Raw genomic sequence first — 19,675 nt, forward strand, 5'->3', positions numbered from 1 at the left:
GCAATGGGTTGTCATATATAGCCTTTATTATATTTAGGTATGTTCCCTCTAATCCCCCTTTGCTAAGAGTTCTTATCAGTGGGTGCTGGATTTTATCAAATGGTTTTTCTGTGTCTATTGATATGATCATGTGGTTTTTATCCTTCATTTTATTTGTGTGATGCATCACATTTATTGATTTGTGAATCTTGCACCAACCTTGCATTCCTGGAATAAATCACACTTGATTATAGTGTATGATCTTTTTGATGCACTGTTGTATTCAGTTTACTAGGATTTTGTTGAGGATTTTAGCATCTAGGTTCATGGGAATACGGGTGTATAATTTTCTTTCTTTGTAGTGTCTTTATCAGGTTTTAGAATTAGGATAATGCTGGCCTGGTAAAATGAGTTTGGGAGACTTCCCTTGCCTTGAATTTTATGAAATAGTTTGAGAAGGAGAGGTTGTTAGTTCTTGGAATGTTTGGTAAAATTCACCTGTGAAGCCATCCATCTGGTTCAGGCTTTTGTTTATTGGGAGTTTTTTTAATTACTGCGTCAATTTCACTAGGCGTAATCTGTCTGTTCAGACTCTCTGATTCTTCCTGACTTAGTTTTGGAAGACTATACGTTTCTAGGAATTTATTCATTTTGTCCAGGTTGTCCAGTTTGTTGGCATATAGTTGTTCATAATATTTTCTTACAATCATTTATAGTTCTTTGGTGTCAGTTGTTATTTCTCCTCTTTCAGTTCTAATTTTATTTATTTGAGTCCTTTCTCTTTTTTTCTTGATGAGTCTGGTTAAAGGTTTGTCAATCTTATTTATCTTTTCAAAGAACCAGCTCTTAGATTCATTGACCTTTTGTATCATTTTTTTTAGAATTTCTTTCATTTATTTCTACTCTGATCTTAATTATTTCCTTCCTTCCTTCTACTCACTTTGGGCTTTGTTTGTTGTTGTTCTTCAAGTTCCTTTAAGTGTGAAGTTAGACTCTTCTTTATTTGAGCTTTTTCTTGTTTTTTGAGATAGGCCTGTAATGCTATGAATTTCCCTCTTGGGATTGTTTTCCCAGTGTCCCACAGATTTTGGATTATTGTAAACTCATTTGCATTTGTTTCAAGGTATCTTCTGATTTCTTTCTTGATCTCATTGTTGACCCACTCATTGTTTAATAAAATGTTATTTAGCTTCCATGTCTCTGTGTGTTTTTCATTGTTCTTGTGATTGATTTCTAGTTTCATAGTATTGTGGTCAGAGAAGATACTTGATATGATTTCAGGCTTCTTAAATTTATTGAGACTTGTTTTTGTGTCCTACATGTGGTTTATCCTAGAAAATGTTCCATGTGCACTTGAAAAGTGTGTGTGTTCTGCTGCTTTGGGGTGAAATGCTCTGAAGATACCAATTAAATGCACCTGATCTAGTGTGTCATTTAAGGTCACAGTTTTCTTGTTGATTTTCTGCCTGGAAGATCTATCCATTGAAGTCAATTGGGGTGTTAAGATCCCCATCTATGACTGTATTTCTGTTATCTCTCCCTGTACATCCATCAGGATTTGCTTCACACATTTAGGTGCTCCTAGGTGGGTATGTAAATGTTTACAGGGTTATATCCTTTCATTGGGTTGTCCCCTTTGTCATTAGGTACTGTCCTTCTTTGTCTTTTACTATAGCCTTGGTTCTAAAGTCTATTTTGTTGGATATAATACTGCTACCCCAGCCTTTTTTTCCTTTCCATTTGCACGAAATATCTTTTTTCATCTCTTTACGTTTAGTCTGTGTATATCTTTCAATCTGAGATGGGTCTCTTGGAGCCAGCATATATACATGGGTTTTGTTTTCTTATTTATTCAGGTACGCTAAGTCTTTTGGTTGGGGTATTTAAGCCATTTACATTTAAGGTAATTATTGATAAATACATATTTAGTGTCATTTTATTGTTAGACTGTTTTCCTCTGTTTTTTTCTTTTTTTTCTTCTTAAAGCAAGCCCTTTAACATTTATTGCAGTACTGGTTTGGTATTAACAAACTTCTTTAGCTTTTTCTTCTCTGGGAAGCTCCTTATTTCTCCTTCCATTTTAAATGGGAACTTTGCTGGGTAAAATAGTTTTGGTCGTAGGTCCTTGCTTTTCATCACCTTGAATATTTTCACATCACTCCTTTCTGGCCTAAAATGTTTCTGTTGAGAAATCAGATGATAATCTAATTGATCCTTCCTTGTAGGTAACTATCTGCTTTTCTCTTGTGGCTTTTAGTATCCTCTCCTTGTCTTTAAGCCTTGTCATTTTAATTATAATGTGTCTAGTTGTAGGCCTCTTTGGGTCCAACTTGTCTGGGACTCTCTGAGCTCCCTGGACTTTTGTGTCTTTTTCCTCTACCAGATTAGGGATGTTTTCGGTCATTATTTTTTCAAATAGGGCCTCAATCCCTTGCTCGCTGTCTTCTCCTTCTGATATTCCCATGATGTGGATGTTGTTACACGTCATGTTGTCCAAAGTGTTTCTTAAGCTCTCCTCGTTTTTTTAATTCTTTTTCGTTTTGCTGCTCTGCCTGGGTGTTTTTCTGTACCTTGTCTTTCAAATCACTGGTTTGATTCTCTGCTTCGTCTAACCTACTGTTTATTCCTTCCAGTGTATTATTTATTTCAGATGTTTCATTCTTTATTTCTGACAGGTCCTTTTTTATGGTTTCTGTGTCTTTTTTTTATGTTGTTGAATATCCTTATAATCAATACTCTAAACTCTCTGATAAATTGCTTGCTTCCATTTCTTCTGGTTCTTCTGAGGAATTCTCTTGTTCTTTCATTTGGAGTATGTTTGTCTTCTCATTTTGGCAGCTTCTTTGTTCAGCCTTAGTTGTTAAACTAATCAGTAATATACCCTCTAGCTGTAATCAGCAGCCTGGTTTAAGCACCTGGGGCAGAGTAATTCCTCTGGGCAGGGATATTGTTTCCCCTCGGGCTAATGCCACTTGGAGAGGAGTGCTCTGCCTGAGAAAGAGGGCTTCTGCTATATGGGAAATGACTCAGCACAGGGGTCTTAGCAGTTCCTTCAGTTTTCTCCCCAGAGCTACCAGCTCCAGGCTCTCCTCAAGCAGTCTCTAGTCCACTCTGCCCTACCTCTGCAAGAGCCCAGGGTGAGTGGCTGCAAATGAAATTTTGTGCATTGGCTCTTTTAGAGGCTCTCTGTAACTCCAGCTGTCTCTGGTGCTGTAGGCTGGGGAGCCCGGCTTGGGATTTAGACCACACACCTCTCAGGGGGAACCCCTTGGCTGCTGAAATACCCCTCTGTAACTTTAGCTGCCACCTGTGGGAGCCCAGCCAGCCCTCTTGTTCCTCCTCTGCACTCCCTGCCAGTCTTGCTGTGGTGAAGTGCTTTCTTCTGTCTGTCCTTGGTTATAAGTCTTCTCTTAGCCAATGTTCAGTTAGTTTTATTCAGGATGATTTCTCTACGGTTTAGTTGTAATTCCAGATTCGTCCTGGGAGGAGGTTAGTGTAGCTTCCACTTACTCCTCTGCCATCTTGGATCCTTTAAGTTTTCTTGGTTTGGGATTTAAGACAAGTTCAAGCTTGCTGTGCTTTATTATTCACTGTGCTTTTTAACATGACTTATTTCTCCATAATTTTTGGTTTGCTACATGTTATAATTGTCGAGTGTGGCTTAAAACCTTACTTTAGCCTTTTAAAAATATCAAGTCAGTCTGTGCCTTGAAGTTTGTTTCTACTACATTTTGTTAGATTTGGAGTTTTTGTCACATATGCAATTTATTTTTATAGGGAATTTGGCCTGGTTACATTTACTAATATAACTCTTCACTTACATTCTTCTTCATTGTTGATACTTTTTTTCTAATTCATAATATCTCTGCCATAAACTTTCTGGTTTATTTAAGGAAAGCAGACCAAAACCTCAACCGACCCTGCCTGCCCTGACTGTCCAATGCAGCCCTGTCTCTTGTACTGAAGTTCACTGTCAGACACAGAGCCATTGAGCCGTCTGACACCTTTGAAGAAACCGTATCTTTATTTTCTATTCCCTCACCATACTGTACTGTCACTATATCATATGCAACCATAGCAGCAACTTATACTTCCCTACTTTATTTATTTACTTTTTTAGAATCTTTATAAGAGTTTATTTGCACCAGCACTGAAGACAGTTGTCATGGAGCAAGATTTCAAATGCTCTCTTCCCTACATTGCTAACCCTGCCGTTTCCCTCTGCAGTGAAACCCAGTCCTTTATACAATGCTCTGAACCTCCAGATTCCCGCTGATGAATTCTTTCAAGTTACTTGGACTTTCCAATAATTCTCTACTGCCTTCACAAAGTGTAGCTACTGTTGTTTAGCAGGATTATCAACTAGTGATGAGTTCTTTATTCCCTAGAATATGGTAAATATTTTTTAAAGATTTTATTTATTTATTTTCAGAGGGAAAGGGAAGGAGAAAGAGGGAAAAAGAAACATCAGTCGGTTGCCTCTAGCATGCCCCCAACTGGGGACCTACCACACAACCCAGCCATGTGCCCTGACAGGGAGTCGAACCAGCCACCTTTCAGTTCACAGGCCGGTGCTCAGTCCACTGATCCACACCAGCCAGGGTACATACAGTAAATTTTTTTTTTTTTTACAAACTTGAAGTCTGCCATGTAGATCCCAAGGGGTGACACACATAGGCAAAGATGCTCTTGTCATCACATCATTTAACTTTTGCTGAACTCAGCGATTTATCACCTGGCTATCCGGAGTTCTTCTCTAAGGGTTAAATCTGGGGAGCACCCTCCCCGTCATTTGAAAAGTGAATAAATCCAGTTTCCTGTCCAGAATTACAACATTATGCATCCATAATCGCAAGCATGGCTGAGCTGCAAGGCAGTCATCTGCTGTGTGTGTCTTCCTGGGGGAGGGGCCTCAGGACTGTCAGCTGACATTTCCCGGCCATGAACGAATCAAAGACAGTTTGGCTTCTCCAGTAAGCAAATTGAATTCTCCCAAAATGAATTCTGTGATAAAACCAAAAGGTGGTTTGTTTCACTTAAACTTTTCATCACACCTATCTCCAAAAAGTATTCTAAGTGCTTCAATACAAGATGCAGAATCAGTAAGTGTCCTAAAGATGGATCTTGAAAGTTCAAGGGTAGAGCTCCATAAGGAAGATACTTTTAAAGCTTGGGTTTGAAGTAAAAGCTCAACTATTTAATAACCTGATGCGACTAAGACATTCTATATGCAGAATTTTTAAAAGTGCAGTCTTCCTGGGATGCCCTGAAGTGCTGGCTCTTTGCTTGGCTACAGAGAAAACTTTATATGTTTCAATTAACCTTTCTATTTTTTTCCCTATGTCTGAGTATTGTGAACTTCCTTTGTGGTATTTTAGTGATTAGACAGGATGGAGGGTGTTCTTAAAGATTCATGGCCAAGTCAGATGATGTCAGAATGAAGGGAAGGGACGGTCTTCATGGGGCCAGCAAGTCTGGCCCCATCTGAATTGTTTGTCTAACACTTCACAAGTAGAATAGGAACCGCTGAATTATTCATGTTTAAGTTGCCCTAAAAAAGGCACTTAGGCTCCCGAAATGCAGACATTTGGTGCCAGTGAGAAGAGGAAGGATGCTGTCTTTCCTCTGAATGTGCCGTTGCCCTCACTGCCTTGTCCTCCAGTTTCACTTCCCAGCCCACAGAGTGAAGGAATCCGCCAGCTGACTTCAATGTGAGGCCATGGGGGGTGCGGAGAGGGTGGGCAAATACAGTGAGGGCCTCTGAAGCCACAGGTAAGCTGAGCATTAAATTTGCTGGAGAAAGCCCAGGAGAAGAAGGAGCTTTGGGTTCATGAGGAGCTGAGTTGTCAGAAGGCCTCCAGGTGGGGTGTGGTGGGAGGACAGCTAGAGCCCCCCACAGGGGCCCAGGACCCAGGAAGTCACTGCGGACTTGAGCTTGGAGGTAAGGAGGGGGCAGGAACTGAGGGTAATAACTGGTATGCAACCGGAGGTCTTTTTTTATTCTTAGTGTTAGCTTCTCTGTCACCAAACCTTTTCTTAACAGTTCTATCAAGTAGTACTTAAGGGAGAAAGGGGGTAATTAGAATCCCTTACAGTTGGGAGGAAAAAGCAGGGTTCTTACCCTAGACCAGCTGCTCACAGTGGCCTTGAGTTCTTTGTCAGTACTCCGCCCTGCACCTCAGTTTCCCCACCTACGACACCAGAGCAGTTTCTCCGGGAATGCCAGGAGTGCATCCTCTGTATGCTGGAGGAGACGCTGAGAGACACAGGTGCGATGCCAGGAGTCCTGTGGGTTCTCTTGCACAGCCGCTTGGTCAGCACCTGTTGGCCGTAGGCAGCGTGTTTACAGGGTACAGCAAATGGGAAGGGAAACAAGATCTGAAAGGCAGTCAGTCCCAAGAGAGCCGACACTCACATGGGGCAAGCAGCGCTCCAGCCTCTGGAAAGATGTGCTGACAAATTTTACACCAAGTACATGAAGGAGACTTTAAAAATATATATCAAAAGCCCTCCCAAAACATTTTTTTTAAATCTAAAGAATCAGCAGCCTCAGCCTGCTGGTATTGTTCAAAGATTCTGGAACAGTCTGTGCAAGCTCCCTGGGGACAGAGGCACTTGAGGAAATGCAGCAGGTGGGCCTCAGTTTCCCTCATTGTCCACGTGGGAGCAGCTCCTGAGAGCCCCTTTCCCAGTGGGATGAAGAATGGGACTTATGTCTCCTCCAGACTGTCCCCTCCAGAATCCATTCTCCTCCCAGACTCTGTTCTCAGCAAACGATCTTTTTCTTTACCAAAGAAAAATACCCATATGTGATTTTTTTTCAATCACATTCTTCTTACAGAGAGGTACTTTTCACATACACTTTTTTTCTCCTTTTTGATAAGTGAGTAAATTGACATCTGAGAAGTTAACTGTCTTAACTAACGTTTGCCAAGTACTGAGTCTCAGGCAGAGCTGGACTTCCATCAGGGGGCGCCCTCTCTACCCCGATTCCTTCCCAGGGGCCTTGCTGCAGCCTCCCGGGCGCTGGCCCGCTGGTCGCCTCAGTGCTGTGCAGACGGAATGGAGCACAGCACTCAGCACCAGCACAGGCTTAAGAGGCGGCAAGCCGTGACGGAGGGCTTCAAAACCACCGTGGTGGCCTTTGCTTTTTTCTCATCTTTCTTTCCCTTGCCGTGTTAAATTTCCCACATACAGTCGAGGGAGGGCCTCAAGTGCCTCTTCTGAGGCTCCTGCTGTGTCTCTCACAGCTGATCCTGTCTCACCTGTGCCCACCCTGCTCCCATTTTATCATGAAGCTACTTTCAGAATCCTTTCATTTTACCTGTAAATGTTTAAGCATGTATATCTGTACAGTAAGGACTCTTATGTTTAATAGAGCCACAATACCATTACCACATCAAAAACTAATTTCTTAATATCATTGGTACTTAAATTTCTAACTACCCCAAAATGTCATCATGGTTTTATTGTTTAAATTTGTTCAAATCAAGATCCAAATAAGATCCACATGTTGCGATTGGTTAGTATGCCTTTTAAGTCTTGTTCATTTTATAGATTCCTCTCCTTTTTCTTTTCCTTGTGATTTATTTGTGTGCAAAACTGGTTCATATGTCTTGAAGAGTTTCCCAAGTCTGGGTTCTGCCTACAGAATCCTCAGATGTAGTTGAGCATGTTCTCTGTAATTCCTGTAAGTTCATAGTTGAACCTAGAAGCTTGAACAGATTCAGGCTGGAAATTTTGGGCAAAGGCTACTTAGTGTCATGAGTAGTTAGGAGTATCATCTAATGATCTCAGGTATTGAAAATTAGCTGTGACCAGAAGAGAAAGGTCTTTTCACATGTGGCAGTAATAATGAATATGTGCACAGGTCGAGGGGCTTGTTAGATTTTTTTTTTTAATTTATTTTTAGGGAGGAAGGGGGGAAGAGAGAAAAATCAATATGTAGTTGCATCTCGCATGCCCTTCACTGGGGAGACGGCCCGCAACCCAGGCATGTGCCATGACTGGGAATTGAACCAGCGACCCTTTGGTTCACAGGCCGGCACTCAATCCACTGAGCTACACCAGCCAGGGCTCTTTATGGTTTATGAAGTCCTGTTCTAGTCCTTTAATGTTCTTATTTTATCCTACGCCAGTTTCTCTGAGAAAGATTGTTCTGTTTCCCCCGTGCACGCGGCTCTCAAGCTCTAAGGTCTGCTCGGAGTCACAGGACTGAAAGGCCGTGCAGGAGAATGCTCTGCCGTGGTGCCCTACCGGTTCTCTAGACCACCATTTCTCAATTTCACCGCCAGTCCCTCCATCCCACTTGTAACCCCATGGCACCTGATTTAAGGAAAGAATAGGATCTTCACATCCAACCTACTCTCCATTGTTTTTAAAGCAACAGTGTTAGAACTGGAGAGAAATGGCAGGAAGCATCTGAAGATTAATCCAGATGCTTATCCCCAAAGGCTTTGAATGGTCTCATAGCAGAATGAATTATGCAATCTCATAAGCTAATTCTCTGGCAACAGCTGTGCCATGTCCCTGCTCAGAGAAGATGGAAGCCTGAGTGATGGTCACTCAGGGTCAGAGGTCAAAGGATCATACTCTGGTGAGTGACTGGCCTGCTAGAGCTGCCCTATTGGTGTGGTGCAGGCGGAAAGTCAACCCATGTGGGCTGCAGAAGACCACTTCTTCTACACTCGCATTGTCAGCTACACCCGGATTAAACTAAAGGGGGATATTATTTCGTCATTTTATATAAACAAGTCGGCTAAATAGTGGGCAAGAAGGGAAATTTTCTTCCCATTTGAGATTGAAAAGAGGAGGCTTAACTAAAATTGATTTTATTGTTACTGTTGTATCATTTAAATTTAACATGATGGTCATAAAAATGAACAAATTGCGGTTGGTTTCTAAGCAGGCAGAGGTGACATTCTGGCCGTTTAATGATCTCAACACAGTGTCATTTCCAACAAGAATACAAACCGTAATTCCCAGAAAGTTATCCCTAAGGATCAAGCTCTCCCACTGTCTCTGCCCAGGACCACGTTGGATCAGGGAGGAGTGGGTCCACTCTAGAGTGGCATGTTTACTGGGGGCTCAGAAGGGTGCTGGGCAACTTTGCCTCTGCTCTTCCCTCCCACCAGTGCAGAGGTGGCTTAACCCAGGTGGGAAAGGAAAGATAGGACTGGTCATACAGGGGAGCACTGTCAAGAAAACTTTTCCCCAAGTGACACTTGCCCCACCCCTCCTCCCTCCTTGCCCTCCCAGTCGGGTTTGCTAAGACCCCAGTTTGTGGCCAGCTCTGTGCTGAGCACGACGAGGACCCCAGCTGAGCCAAACCGATTGGGCCTGGCCTCCAGGAGCTCACAGTCGGTGGAGCAAAGGAAGCCTAACTCGGGTTTTATTTTTATAATGTTTGCATGCTTCAGTAATGGGTCTTTAAGTACCTTTTTCTAAGGAGGCTGTTGCCTTCTTCTTCAAAGGCTATTAAAAGTAATAAGAGAAGAGAATTATTTTCCTTCTGCAAAAACAACTTAGAGACTGTTTCCTTAAAAGTCATATTTACAACTTGGCAGAATACCCCTACACTTTTTGCTTTTTAACACACCAGCCAATGAATTATTTGTCCAGAGCAGAGTGGACATGAGTAGCACAGATGTTAGTTTGTATATTTGATTAATCAGTATTTAGTGGGCACCTCCTGTGTTCCTCTGGGATTATAGCAGTAAATCAACAAGTAATCAATGTGTGAACAAGATACGCTGAGACAGGTATAATAAGTGCAATAAAAACTAAAACAAGTGGACGATGGGGAGTGAGGCCACCAGAAGACCTTTCAGAGGATGGCCACAGGAGCGGAGCCCTGGATGGTGACAGCAGCCGCCGTGGGGACCTCGGCAGAGAGGCAAACGTGAGGACAAGCATGGTGGTCTCAGGGAACAGAGTAGGACTCAAGAATTGGTGAAGAGTATTGATTGAGCCACAGAAGGAAATTTACATGGGATGTGTATTACTAATAAACTGTAAAAAAGCACATCTGCAAGAAACAAAATAAATCTCAGTACAATGGCTCTGATGAGGAAGCAGTTGTGCACTTAGGCGTCTTTGTTTGAAAGACTAGGTTGTTTGGCACTTGGGAAATAAAGCTGGAAAAAGAAGGTGTTTATAGGAGGTCATTCTGTAATCAGCTGTTGATCCCCTGCTTCCTGCAGAATCGGCCCCACAGTGAGGATGAGAGGATCCTGACCCAAAGGACACTTGGGGTCTAACCGGGAGGGAGGGAGCCAAAAGAAACTCTTGGAATCCACTAAGCCATCTGAGGCCGACTGGATTCAAACGCCAGCCCCCCTGGGGAGTCGTCCAGGGGAAGGACGTGTCCAGGCAGAAGAGGCCACAGGCCTTGTGGGAGAGGAGGTGTTGAGAAATACAGGCTGGGGGTGACGAAGAGGCGGCCTGGAGGAGCCCCTCCTGGGAACAGACACCGAAAGGCCCACCCGCCTGGCAGCGCTGTTCCGGCCGTACAGCTGGGGTGCGTGCGGGCCAGGTTTTCTAAGAGTGACGTTGTCAGATCCGTGATTGCTCACTTGGTCTACAAGAAGAAGGGAATGCTTTAAAAGTTTTAATATGACTTAGCCTGACAAAAGATAAGACAAAGGTCAATCCCATATATAAATATTTATGGAAAAAGCACTAATTAAAATATTATCAAACAGAATTCAAGAGAACATTGAATGTGTTATACACCACAACCAATCAGAGAGCAAATAACTATAATTTACCATTTTAGTGGGTCAGAGGAGAAAAACCATTTAATTAGCTCCATAAGTACTTAAAAGGTACTTAATGAGATCAATATCCATCTTTTATTAAAAAATCTTAATAAAATAGAAACCATCGCATATTTCATTAACAAAAGAGAAACATTTATATTTAAAGTTGAAAATCAGCAACATGCTTAACAGTGAAACTTCTGGTGCATTGCCATTGAAGTCGGACACCAGGCAGGGACCCCTCCGTCACTCTTGCTGTGATGCGGCTGTGGAAGCGCCAGTCAGGACCGGCACCCTAGAGAAAGAAACTAGAGGCGTGAGACGGGCAGGAAGAGCCTAGACTGTCATTGTGCGCAGGTGTGGGCATGGGGAGCCCCGAAGGCCCCAGAGACAAGCGTGAAACTGTGACAGAATGTAATGGACACTGCCATGTGGGATTTCTTTCTCTGTCCGGTCATTCCTCTCAGCCCCGCTATTCTCTGCCCAGCAAACTGGCCTTCATCTTCCAGGACACAGACCCCATTCTCTCCTTGGTGAGACTGTGCCTCCGTTTGTTTGCAAAGCTTTTTGTCTCTCATTCTGGGCTGCCATTGGACTGAAATTACTTGGGTCCCTTCACCTCCCTGTGCCCACCACTGGGAAGGCAGTAACAGGGCCCCTGCTGCCTTCTTACACTCCGTGCTATTTGTGAGCTCCTGGGACATACAGGGTACAGCCAGTGTGCTGGCGATAAGGCAGATGCCACTGCTGCTAAGCATTGCCGACTCCACCTGGGACATTTGTTTCCCATCAGCTGGGGCACATAGTAAGTGCTCAGTAAGCATTGAGCAGAGATTGTCCCCCCACCCCCTTCCCAGCATGTGACCCACCCCCATCACGAGAGGTCAGTGCCTGTGTAGGAGGAGGGTACAGTCCTGCTTGGCTGTCACATGGGCTGCAAACCAGCCTTTCCTTGCAGAGACCACGCTTCTGCATTGTGCCCAGCTCCTCACCTCTGTGCCCATGTAGGGGCAGAGAGAAATACCTCTCCTAGGGATCCCTCACCCCCACCCCCATTAAGGGGATTCCAGACCTGTAGCCAAGAAAGCTTCCTCAGCACCTGACCCTCTGGCCACCTCCTTTTCCTACCTGCTCTCTCTGATGCTGGCCCAGTGAACCCTGCTTCAGTGTCTCCTCTGCCTGCCTGTGCTAAGTGAGCCTGTTCTGATGTGTGAGTTGTCAGGAAAGCGATCCGCCTTCCTGGCAAACGAGGCCACAAAACACAGCCCCCAGGCGGAGGGGGTAGATTTCACTTTATTACACATTTCTACTGAAGCTTTTGTTTTCAAAATTTTTAAATCAGAGAGAATTAATCTTTAGGTATTTCTTCTTTTGATGCTCAAGATCTTTACAACCTAGTATTGAGACTTGGCTTTTGACTTGGATCCAAGAAGACGCACTGATCTTCGAAGGCAGCCAGGACACCTTTTTAACTGCTAGTAGATGTACTTTGTTTTAACAGCTCCTGGTGGCAGTGTGAGTGTTTGGTCATTGAAATATGCACCAGCCTTGCCCTGAGCCCTCCTTAGCACTCAGGGGGCTAGTGTGAAAGTAAATACAGAGTTTCTAGTGTGGATGTAATTTCCCTTCCATCGACCTTGGCAATGTCCTTTTAAGTTCCTCATAAAAATTGTGTGCTAGTGCAGAGAATACCCTGAAACGATCTGTAGGGAACTGATTGAATGAACCAAGTATTCTAGGCCAGGCTGAAATTTTTCACTCTTTGACGTTGGAGCAGAGCATAATGCCGTGCAGGTTAATAGATCAGTGAAAGCTGTTTTGTCAGCTCATAAAAAGGTGAGAGGACTAAATTTTTTAAATAAATAGTTTTGCTGAGCAAACAATATGTGTGGTTATTCAGAACTTGGGAAATACATGATTTTAGACTAATGTCAGGCTCCAGATCCTGATGTGGTGGTTGAGCCTTCAAAACGAAAAGAATGAAGCACCTTCGGAATATTGTTGACATGCTGTTATGAAAGCACATGGCATTTAATTCATTACGGCACTTTTCAGATAACATGTACAGTTGTAGTATTAACCTCTGGGCATTTTTGTATTATTGAGGGTAGTTTATCTGGGAGGACTGATTTTGCTGGGCGGGTGGGGACAGAGATTTGAAGAGGAGTGGGCTGAACAGACTCAGCGGCAGGCATGTGTTCTATGCTGAGACCAGCACAGGTGGTGGAAGACCCCGCCATCTTGGCCCTGGGCTGCAAGTGCCAGTGGTACACTTCACATCTTCAAAAGCCTCAATCGCATTTGAATACCTTTCCAGATGTATTTTTGATCTTTCAAAAAGCATGCCCCTTGAAAACAATCACCAGCCTACAGACTTTCAAAATAATAATTTGAACTTTTCCTTGCCCACTGTTCCCTGGCTCCTTCCATTGTCCCCTTCTCTGGTTTCTGGCCCGTTCTGTGAATGGGCGCCACAGCCCCTCTGGGCCCCGCTGGCATGGGGGGGTGGGGGGCCTGGTGTTGAGTAGCCCTGCTTTTGGGCGGCAGAGCTCAGTGTTGTCGTTAGCATTTGAAAGCTTTGGAAATATGAGAGCTGCTCTCCTAATGAAAGGTAAGCGCAGTAGTTGTTATCACATTCAATATTTTGGTCAGTTTAGCGGTTGCTTAGTAACTAAAGTTAAACCGACCGCAAGATGGAAAAATTTGAAATTCATTTCCAGGGATTGCCTCAGACTGCTGAGAAGGCATCTTCCTGTTTAATTGTAACTGATTCATTATAAGTGACTTGAAACATTTTGGAAATGGTGCATTATTTTCTGGATATTAAGCATACTAATGAGTATCAGAAACTATCCACTGTCTAAGGGGACCTCAAACCCACCCAGATGCCCTAAGTCTGGCAAAATCTGGACACCACTTCCCAGGCCCCGCGGGTCCCAGCCTTGCTGATCCAGCTTCTAGGTGAAACCAGGCCCCTGGGAACTCCTCTCTTCTCCAGCCTTGGCTTGTGTCTGACCCTGTACCTGCCCTTTGGCCAATGGCAGAGCCAGGCAAGGATTGAAGAGTGGATAAAAACAGGCGAGAGTGGGCCAGTGCCCCACCCCCCACAGGCAGCCATACCTCCACCCCTGATCTCTCGACCCACAGGGACTCCAGGGGGACTCCAGAGGGACTCCAGAGAACTGAAGATGAGGCTCTGGCCAGAGGATCTTCCTGGGGTTATCCCCCTCCCTCCTCTTTCTTCCTTCATTCAGCAAAATACATTGAACACCTGCCATGTGCCTTTCTTCTTCACTTCGTCCCGAGAGACACACAGCAGGGCCTGCCTCTCTGTCCTCCCTCATATTCACTGCGAGAAAGTCGCTGATGCCCCCAAGGAAAAACAGGCCCCAGAAAAGAGCATCCCTCCGGAAGACAGACCCCTGCTCCATGTGCAACAGTTGACGTGATCTGACGCCAAACAGATGGGTACAGAGGAAGCGTGAGAGATAGACTCAGAAAAAGAAGGGAGGATAACGACAGTGTAAAGCAAAAATAAGGGATAACTTTTTTTAAAATGAATGAAGTAGAACAGGTATGAAAAGCAGAATAGCTGAACTAAGGGACAGAAGAAAAGGTAAATTTCAGGATGAATGCAGCTGCGGCTGGGTCACACGGAAGAACCGTCCAGAAAGCAGCAAGAAAGGATAAAGAAATGCTGAATGATGTGTAGCACAGAAGTAGGTGTGCAGACGATATCCAAATAATAGAGTTCCAAACAGAGCAGAAGATACATTCGAAGGACAAAGAGAAATTCTCCAGAGTTACAGGAAGATGAAAGGGCCCGCCGAGGCCCAACCAGGAGGGGTCAGGAGAGCCCCTCCCCAAGGCCCACGCTCGGGAGCTCTGCTCACTCAGCCAGGCTGTTGCCCCCTCCAGCTGCCAGGTCCCGCCGCCAGCTCCCCTGGTCTCCAGAGAGAAGTGAGACGCCACCTATAAATCTTATTTTAGGTATTCAGCAGCTAAGCATTTCCATCCTTCTCTTGTAAATATGCAGTGCTGGCAGGGTCTGCAGGAGCCACGTCTGTATGTGCCCGTCCCACAGCCCCTGCCCAAGGCCAGGAGCGTGGGGGCGTCAGAAACATTCATGGGATGAGAGTAGATGAATGACTGATGCCACTGAGGGGGAGGTTTGCCGTGTATATGTCTGGAGTTTGTAAATATATAGGTATGACTGTTTGATTGAAGTTTAAAACTGTTTAAAAGTTGTGACTTGCCTTTAGAAAAAGTTTGTTCACTTTTTATTTCATCTCGTAACCAGTGAGGTTTGCGCTGCACCAGCAGCTTGTCAAGATAGCAGCTTTCTGTACGGACTGTCAGTCAGGCGTCCTTTCCTGTCGTGTTTCAGACCCGTAATACCTTTTATGACTTTTTTTATCTTCTGTCGTCATTAGACTGTCTTCTCTTTGTTCAGCGTTTTTTCTGAGATCTTGGAGGTTTCCGTTTCAGATGATGTGGTGAGATGTTTAGTAATTCAAGCTGCCCCCGGCCTTCCCCCCCTGCACCCAGCATTGCACTGCAGAGGCCCTGCTGGGGGGTGTGTCTTCTAGAGACACTGCCTTCTTCAGGAAGTCATCCTAAAAATAACCTCATTTAACTGGGCCATTTTATGAGTTGTTTCAGACTTGTCTCAGCCCAGTCTGAAGGCAGGATACTATTTCAGACAGATACAATGAGCCTTGAACCTGATCACAGGGCATCTGTTACCCCATTCGGGCTGCTGGGAGTTGATAGGATTGCTTCCAGTCGCACTGTGCAGTTAAGGCTAGAAAAGCCTTGGGTACAGAAGACAGCAAAAAAACAGCCACCTGGAGCCTGAATATAGTTTGTATAACTCTCGGTATTGAGGGTAGTATCAGAGAATCAGGTTTGGGGGGCAAAAGTCTAGGTGACTCTGGCCTCCAGCCTGATGCCAGGCCCTGTGCAGCCACCAGGGATGGGAGCAAAGGGAACACACAGACGGGAGGAGGGCGGGGAGGGAACTGGGCTATGCTGCTCCCTTAGATGGAGCCACTGGGCAGATTTAGGAAAGGCTGGGGAGGGGGCGGAAGTAGGAGATTAGGTCCCAGGAGTGGGGGGTAATCCAGGCAGATAGCACAGGTCAAGGCAGTTTAGGGGCCCACAGTGGTGGGACTTGTTGGAGCACAGGGCCATTGGATTGGGTGGTGGTCTGAGGCGGGAGGTGACAAGAGACTCCATGGAGAAAGGCTAAATGCGTGGCACCAAGGGGTAGGACTGAGCCCTGTGGGCAGTGGAGACTCAGGCCCACACAGAATGCAGCATCAAAAGGCCCCAGCAGGAGGGGGCCCTGAACCCCACTGTGGATCTGTGGCTGTAACATTCCATTCTGTCCCCCATGGGTGTGCGAAACCTTCCTTGGTTGCAGCCAGTCTTGGCATTGGCCCCCTGACAGGAGTGCCGTCATCAGAGCCTGTCCTAACAGAAGTTTGGACCAGTGGCCTGCCCGGGTGTCCAGTCCTACCCTCCCATAGACTTTTGAAGTTAACCACGCTCTTCTCAGTAGGATTCTCAGCATTATTCTCTCTCTCTCGTGTTGTATGTTGGAACCACATTATTACCTTCAAATTACTCAAGCACGAGCTTTCAAAATTGAAAATAAAAGCACCTGGAAACTGCCTGTGTGTGAGCAGGCCAGATGATGATGGGGACCTGGTGGTTTACAGAGCAGACTGCAGTGCCCTGTGACCTGGGTTTCCATCCTCCCTCCACCTTCTCGTCGTCCCCTCGGCCCTAACAAACTTTTGCTTGTCCTTCAAAGCCTGGTTCACACGTGACCTCCTCTGAAGCCTTTCCAGATCCCATCTCCCAAGGAGAATTCACCTGTCCCTCCTGTTTTTCCAGAGTATTCTGTTCAGAGCTCTATTCAGTCTCTTGGCAGAACACTGTATTTTATCTCTTTATGGTTCTCTGTCACTGACAACACAGGGAGCACCTCAAGGGCAGGTGCTTTGTACGCCCTTCCGCAGTGCAAGCCCATCCCCGCTCAGCCGGCAGCAGTGCCCCTCACAGCTGTGCACAGCTCCTCTGCCCCAAACCGGGGACTCTGCCTGGAATATGCACCTACGGGCCACTCCGCCGAGCTCAGAGTCATGGGCACCCCCGAGCCCGTCTCACTACTGACTAACGCACTCTCTTCCTCTCGCCTCCTAGGGCCGATGAAATCGAAATGATCATGACGGACCTTGAAAGAGCAAACCAGGTAGGATGTTTGATAGCTTCAGGCATAAAATTGCAATAGCATAGTCGTTTGTAATCTTAGAAAATGCTTCTCTCTATGTTGGAAGGCCAGTTATTCTCATATTTTTACATACAGCCATCAATGGTGACACCTTTCCTGATGTCATAAGAAGTGCATGAAAAGTCACAGGCAAACTCTTGGATGCGGCCCTAGCATCCCCTGGTGAACGTTCACTGCAAAGTGACCGCCCCTTGTTCTTTTTCTTCATTCACGTCCTCAACGCCCACCTCTGTTCGTGTGGCAGCTGTCACACTGTGGAGCTCACACCCGTGGGTTATGCCGTAGAGAAGCCTGTCACCCCCTTCCACTGGGTTGTAGCCACTTGTCTGGAGAGGGCCTCCAGCTGACTGCCTCCCCTTGGCCGGCACTTAGTTGGCACGAGTGCCTTGTGGGAAGCACCCCACATGGTGTCTGACATGAAGTGGGCCCACACTATTGAGTGGCTCCAAACACTCAGCTGCCTAAAAAATCTGGCCGCCTCGTAGAACCTCTTCCTTCCCCAAGGACTCTGTAGAACACTAAAACATTTTGCTTCAGCAAATGGTACTGCTGTTTTGGAAAGAAAGAAGTCTCCCTATTTATTTTGTCTATGGGGAGAAGCAGCCAGAGCTGTGATGCCTATCAGCCCCAGAAGGCCACAGGCGATGGCCTCGCCCACTCAATTTTAGGGCAGCCACAAGCACAAGAGCTCTGAGCGGTGTGCCTCTGTGGCCCAGGTGAGCCCAGCCCCCCGCAGGATGAAAGTCCTTCCTGGGTCTGTGGTCTCCGCTTCCCCCTTTGGGAAGTTCCACAGGGTGCCCACCCCTTGGCTGAATTGCTTACCCAGACTTTGGCAAATGCAGAAAGAGTGTAGTTATTCTTTGACCAACAAAACCATCCTCAAGTCTATTGGAATGTGAAAGTCAGTTTATGCATAAGAATGGCCCCAGGAGATGTGTGGATTTCCTTTTTTCTTTAAGAAGAACTTTGTGGGTTCTATGTCGCGTGACCAGACTCACCCCTGAGGATCCTGGGCCTGGCCCATGCGAGAGGCCAGGAGAGATGCATGGAGTGAAGCCCCTGAGACAGCAGCTTCACGCAATAGTTATCCTGGCAGTAGGAGAAAGAGCTGCCAATTCTTGAGTAACTAACTTTGTGCCTGGGTCTGTTCTAAGCACCTCACATGAACAGGGTCACTTAAACCTCACCGCAGCCCACTGAGGTCAGTGCTGTTATGGCCCCACTGTACAGATGCGGAAACTGAGGTGCACGGCTGGTTCTTACGGGGCCAGGACTGGATGGGGCCTGTGCTGTCACTAACACACTGGGGAGCAGGCACAGAACAAGGGCCGCCTTGGCCTTTCTTTCGGACCGTCTTGTTTCCTAGCTGCACTCATCCACACAGCTCCCTGCTGTAAAAGCACTGCTTCTGCTTCACCTCACAAAGGTGCTGAAATATTTATTCACCTTTACTTGCTAATTTACTTTGGGTCTTTGTTTTCACTCAGTTAGCACTACTCAACTTTGCAAAAACCTTAACTCAAAAGTAGTTACCAGTGGCAGTTAACCTTCTCTGTCACAGGATTGCCATTTGCATTTCTAGAATTTCCACCCCTCCCCTCTCCCCCAGGCCAGTCGTGGGAGCACCTCCTCTTTTGATGGCCCTTTGGGGTTAGTGCGATTGGTCAGGCAGATAGCCCTATTCTGTGAAGATCACGTGCTGGCTCTGAGGCAGTCCCCAGGTACTAACGAAGTTGGGCAGAGTTGATGCAGCTGTTGAGGGCTGAGGCCACTTGGGTGGGTCTCTACCCTACCAGACATCAGGCAGGACCGTAGAGGAAGGTGCCACCTCCAAGTGACATTTTGAGGACATTGTGCTAAGGGAAGTAAGCCAGTCGTAAAAGGACAAACACTGTGCAATGCCACTGACACGAGGTTCCCAGAGCAGTCCCCCTCACAGGCAGAGTGCGGCGCCATGTGCTGGGGGCCGGGGAAGCAGGGCGGGCAGCTGCTGTTCGATGGGTCGGAGTTTCTGGTGGGAAAATGACAAGGTCGTGGAGACTGGTTGCCCGGCAATGTAAATATGCTCGGCTGTGCTGAACTGTATGCTTAGAAATGGTTAAGGTGGTGAATTTTATGTTATATGTATTTTGCCATAATTCAATTTTAAGTGAGAGAAGGGAAGGGAGGGAATGAAAACTAGTACTTCCTTTACAAGATAGTTTTGAGAATTAAAGTTGAAGTGCCTGGGTAAGAAGTGGATGTTTCCATAAATATTCACTCTGTAGTTTCTAAAGGAGCAAATATTTGGTGGGAGAATTACAAAGCCCTGTCCTAGGGAAATGCCAGCGTGGTGGGGTGTGGAAAGGCATAGGTGAGTTCCACCAACAACCAGGGGGAGTTAACAGCCTGATGTGGCTGCCACAAGAAATTATTGCAGAGTCAGGCTACATTAATAGAAATAGTTTCTAGAATGAAGGAGGTGGTGATTCTACACCATCTGCAATAATTGGTCCATCCCTGGAGAGTAAGAATTTATCCTGGAAACCACACTGAAAAGAAGGCAGGTACCCAGAGTTCATTCCGAGTCCCTCCAAGGCCAGAACACGGAAGGGACCCTAACATAAAAGATGGTGGGGGTTGGAGATATTCCTAATCT

The 19,675-nt window shown here is 45.8% G+C and overlaps 1 protein-coding gene across 1 annotated transcript in view; it reads left to right on the forward strand.

The window, feature by feature from the left end:
• Positions 1-19,675, forward strand: part of LOC114496469 (homeobox protein cut-like 1) — a 345,941-nt gene that overhangs the window by 245,373 nt on the left and 80,893 nt on the right. Inside the window, 1 exon segment of the mRNA XM_028511916.2 lies at positions 16,950-16,998. Coding sequence (XP_028367717.1) covers positions 16,950-16,998 — 49 coding nt within the window.

The sequence above is a fragment of the Phyllostomus discolor genome, chromosome 3 (genome assembly GCF_004126475.2).
Source record: "Phyllostomus discolor isolate MPI-MPIP mPhyDis1 chromosome 3, mPhyDis1.pri.v3, whole genome shotgun sequence".
NCBI lineage: Eukaryota > Metazoa > Chordata > Mammalia > Chiroptera > Phyllostomidae > Phyllostomus > Phyllostomus discolor.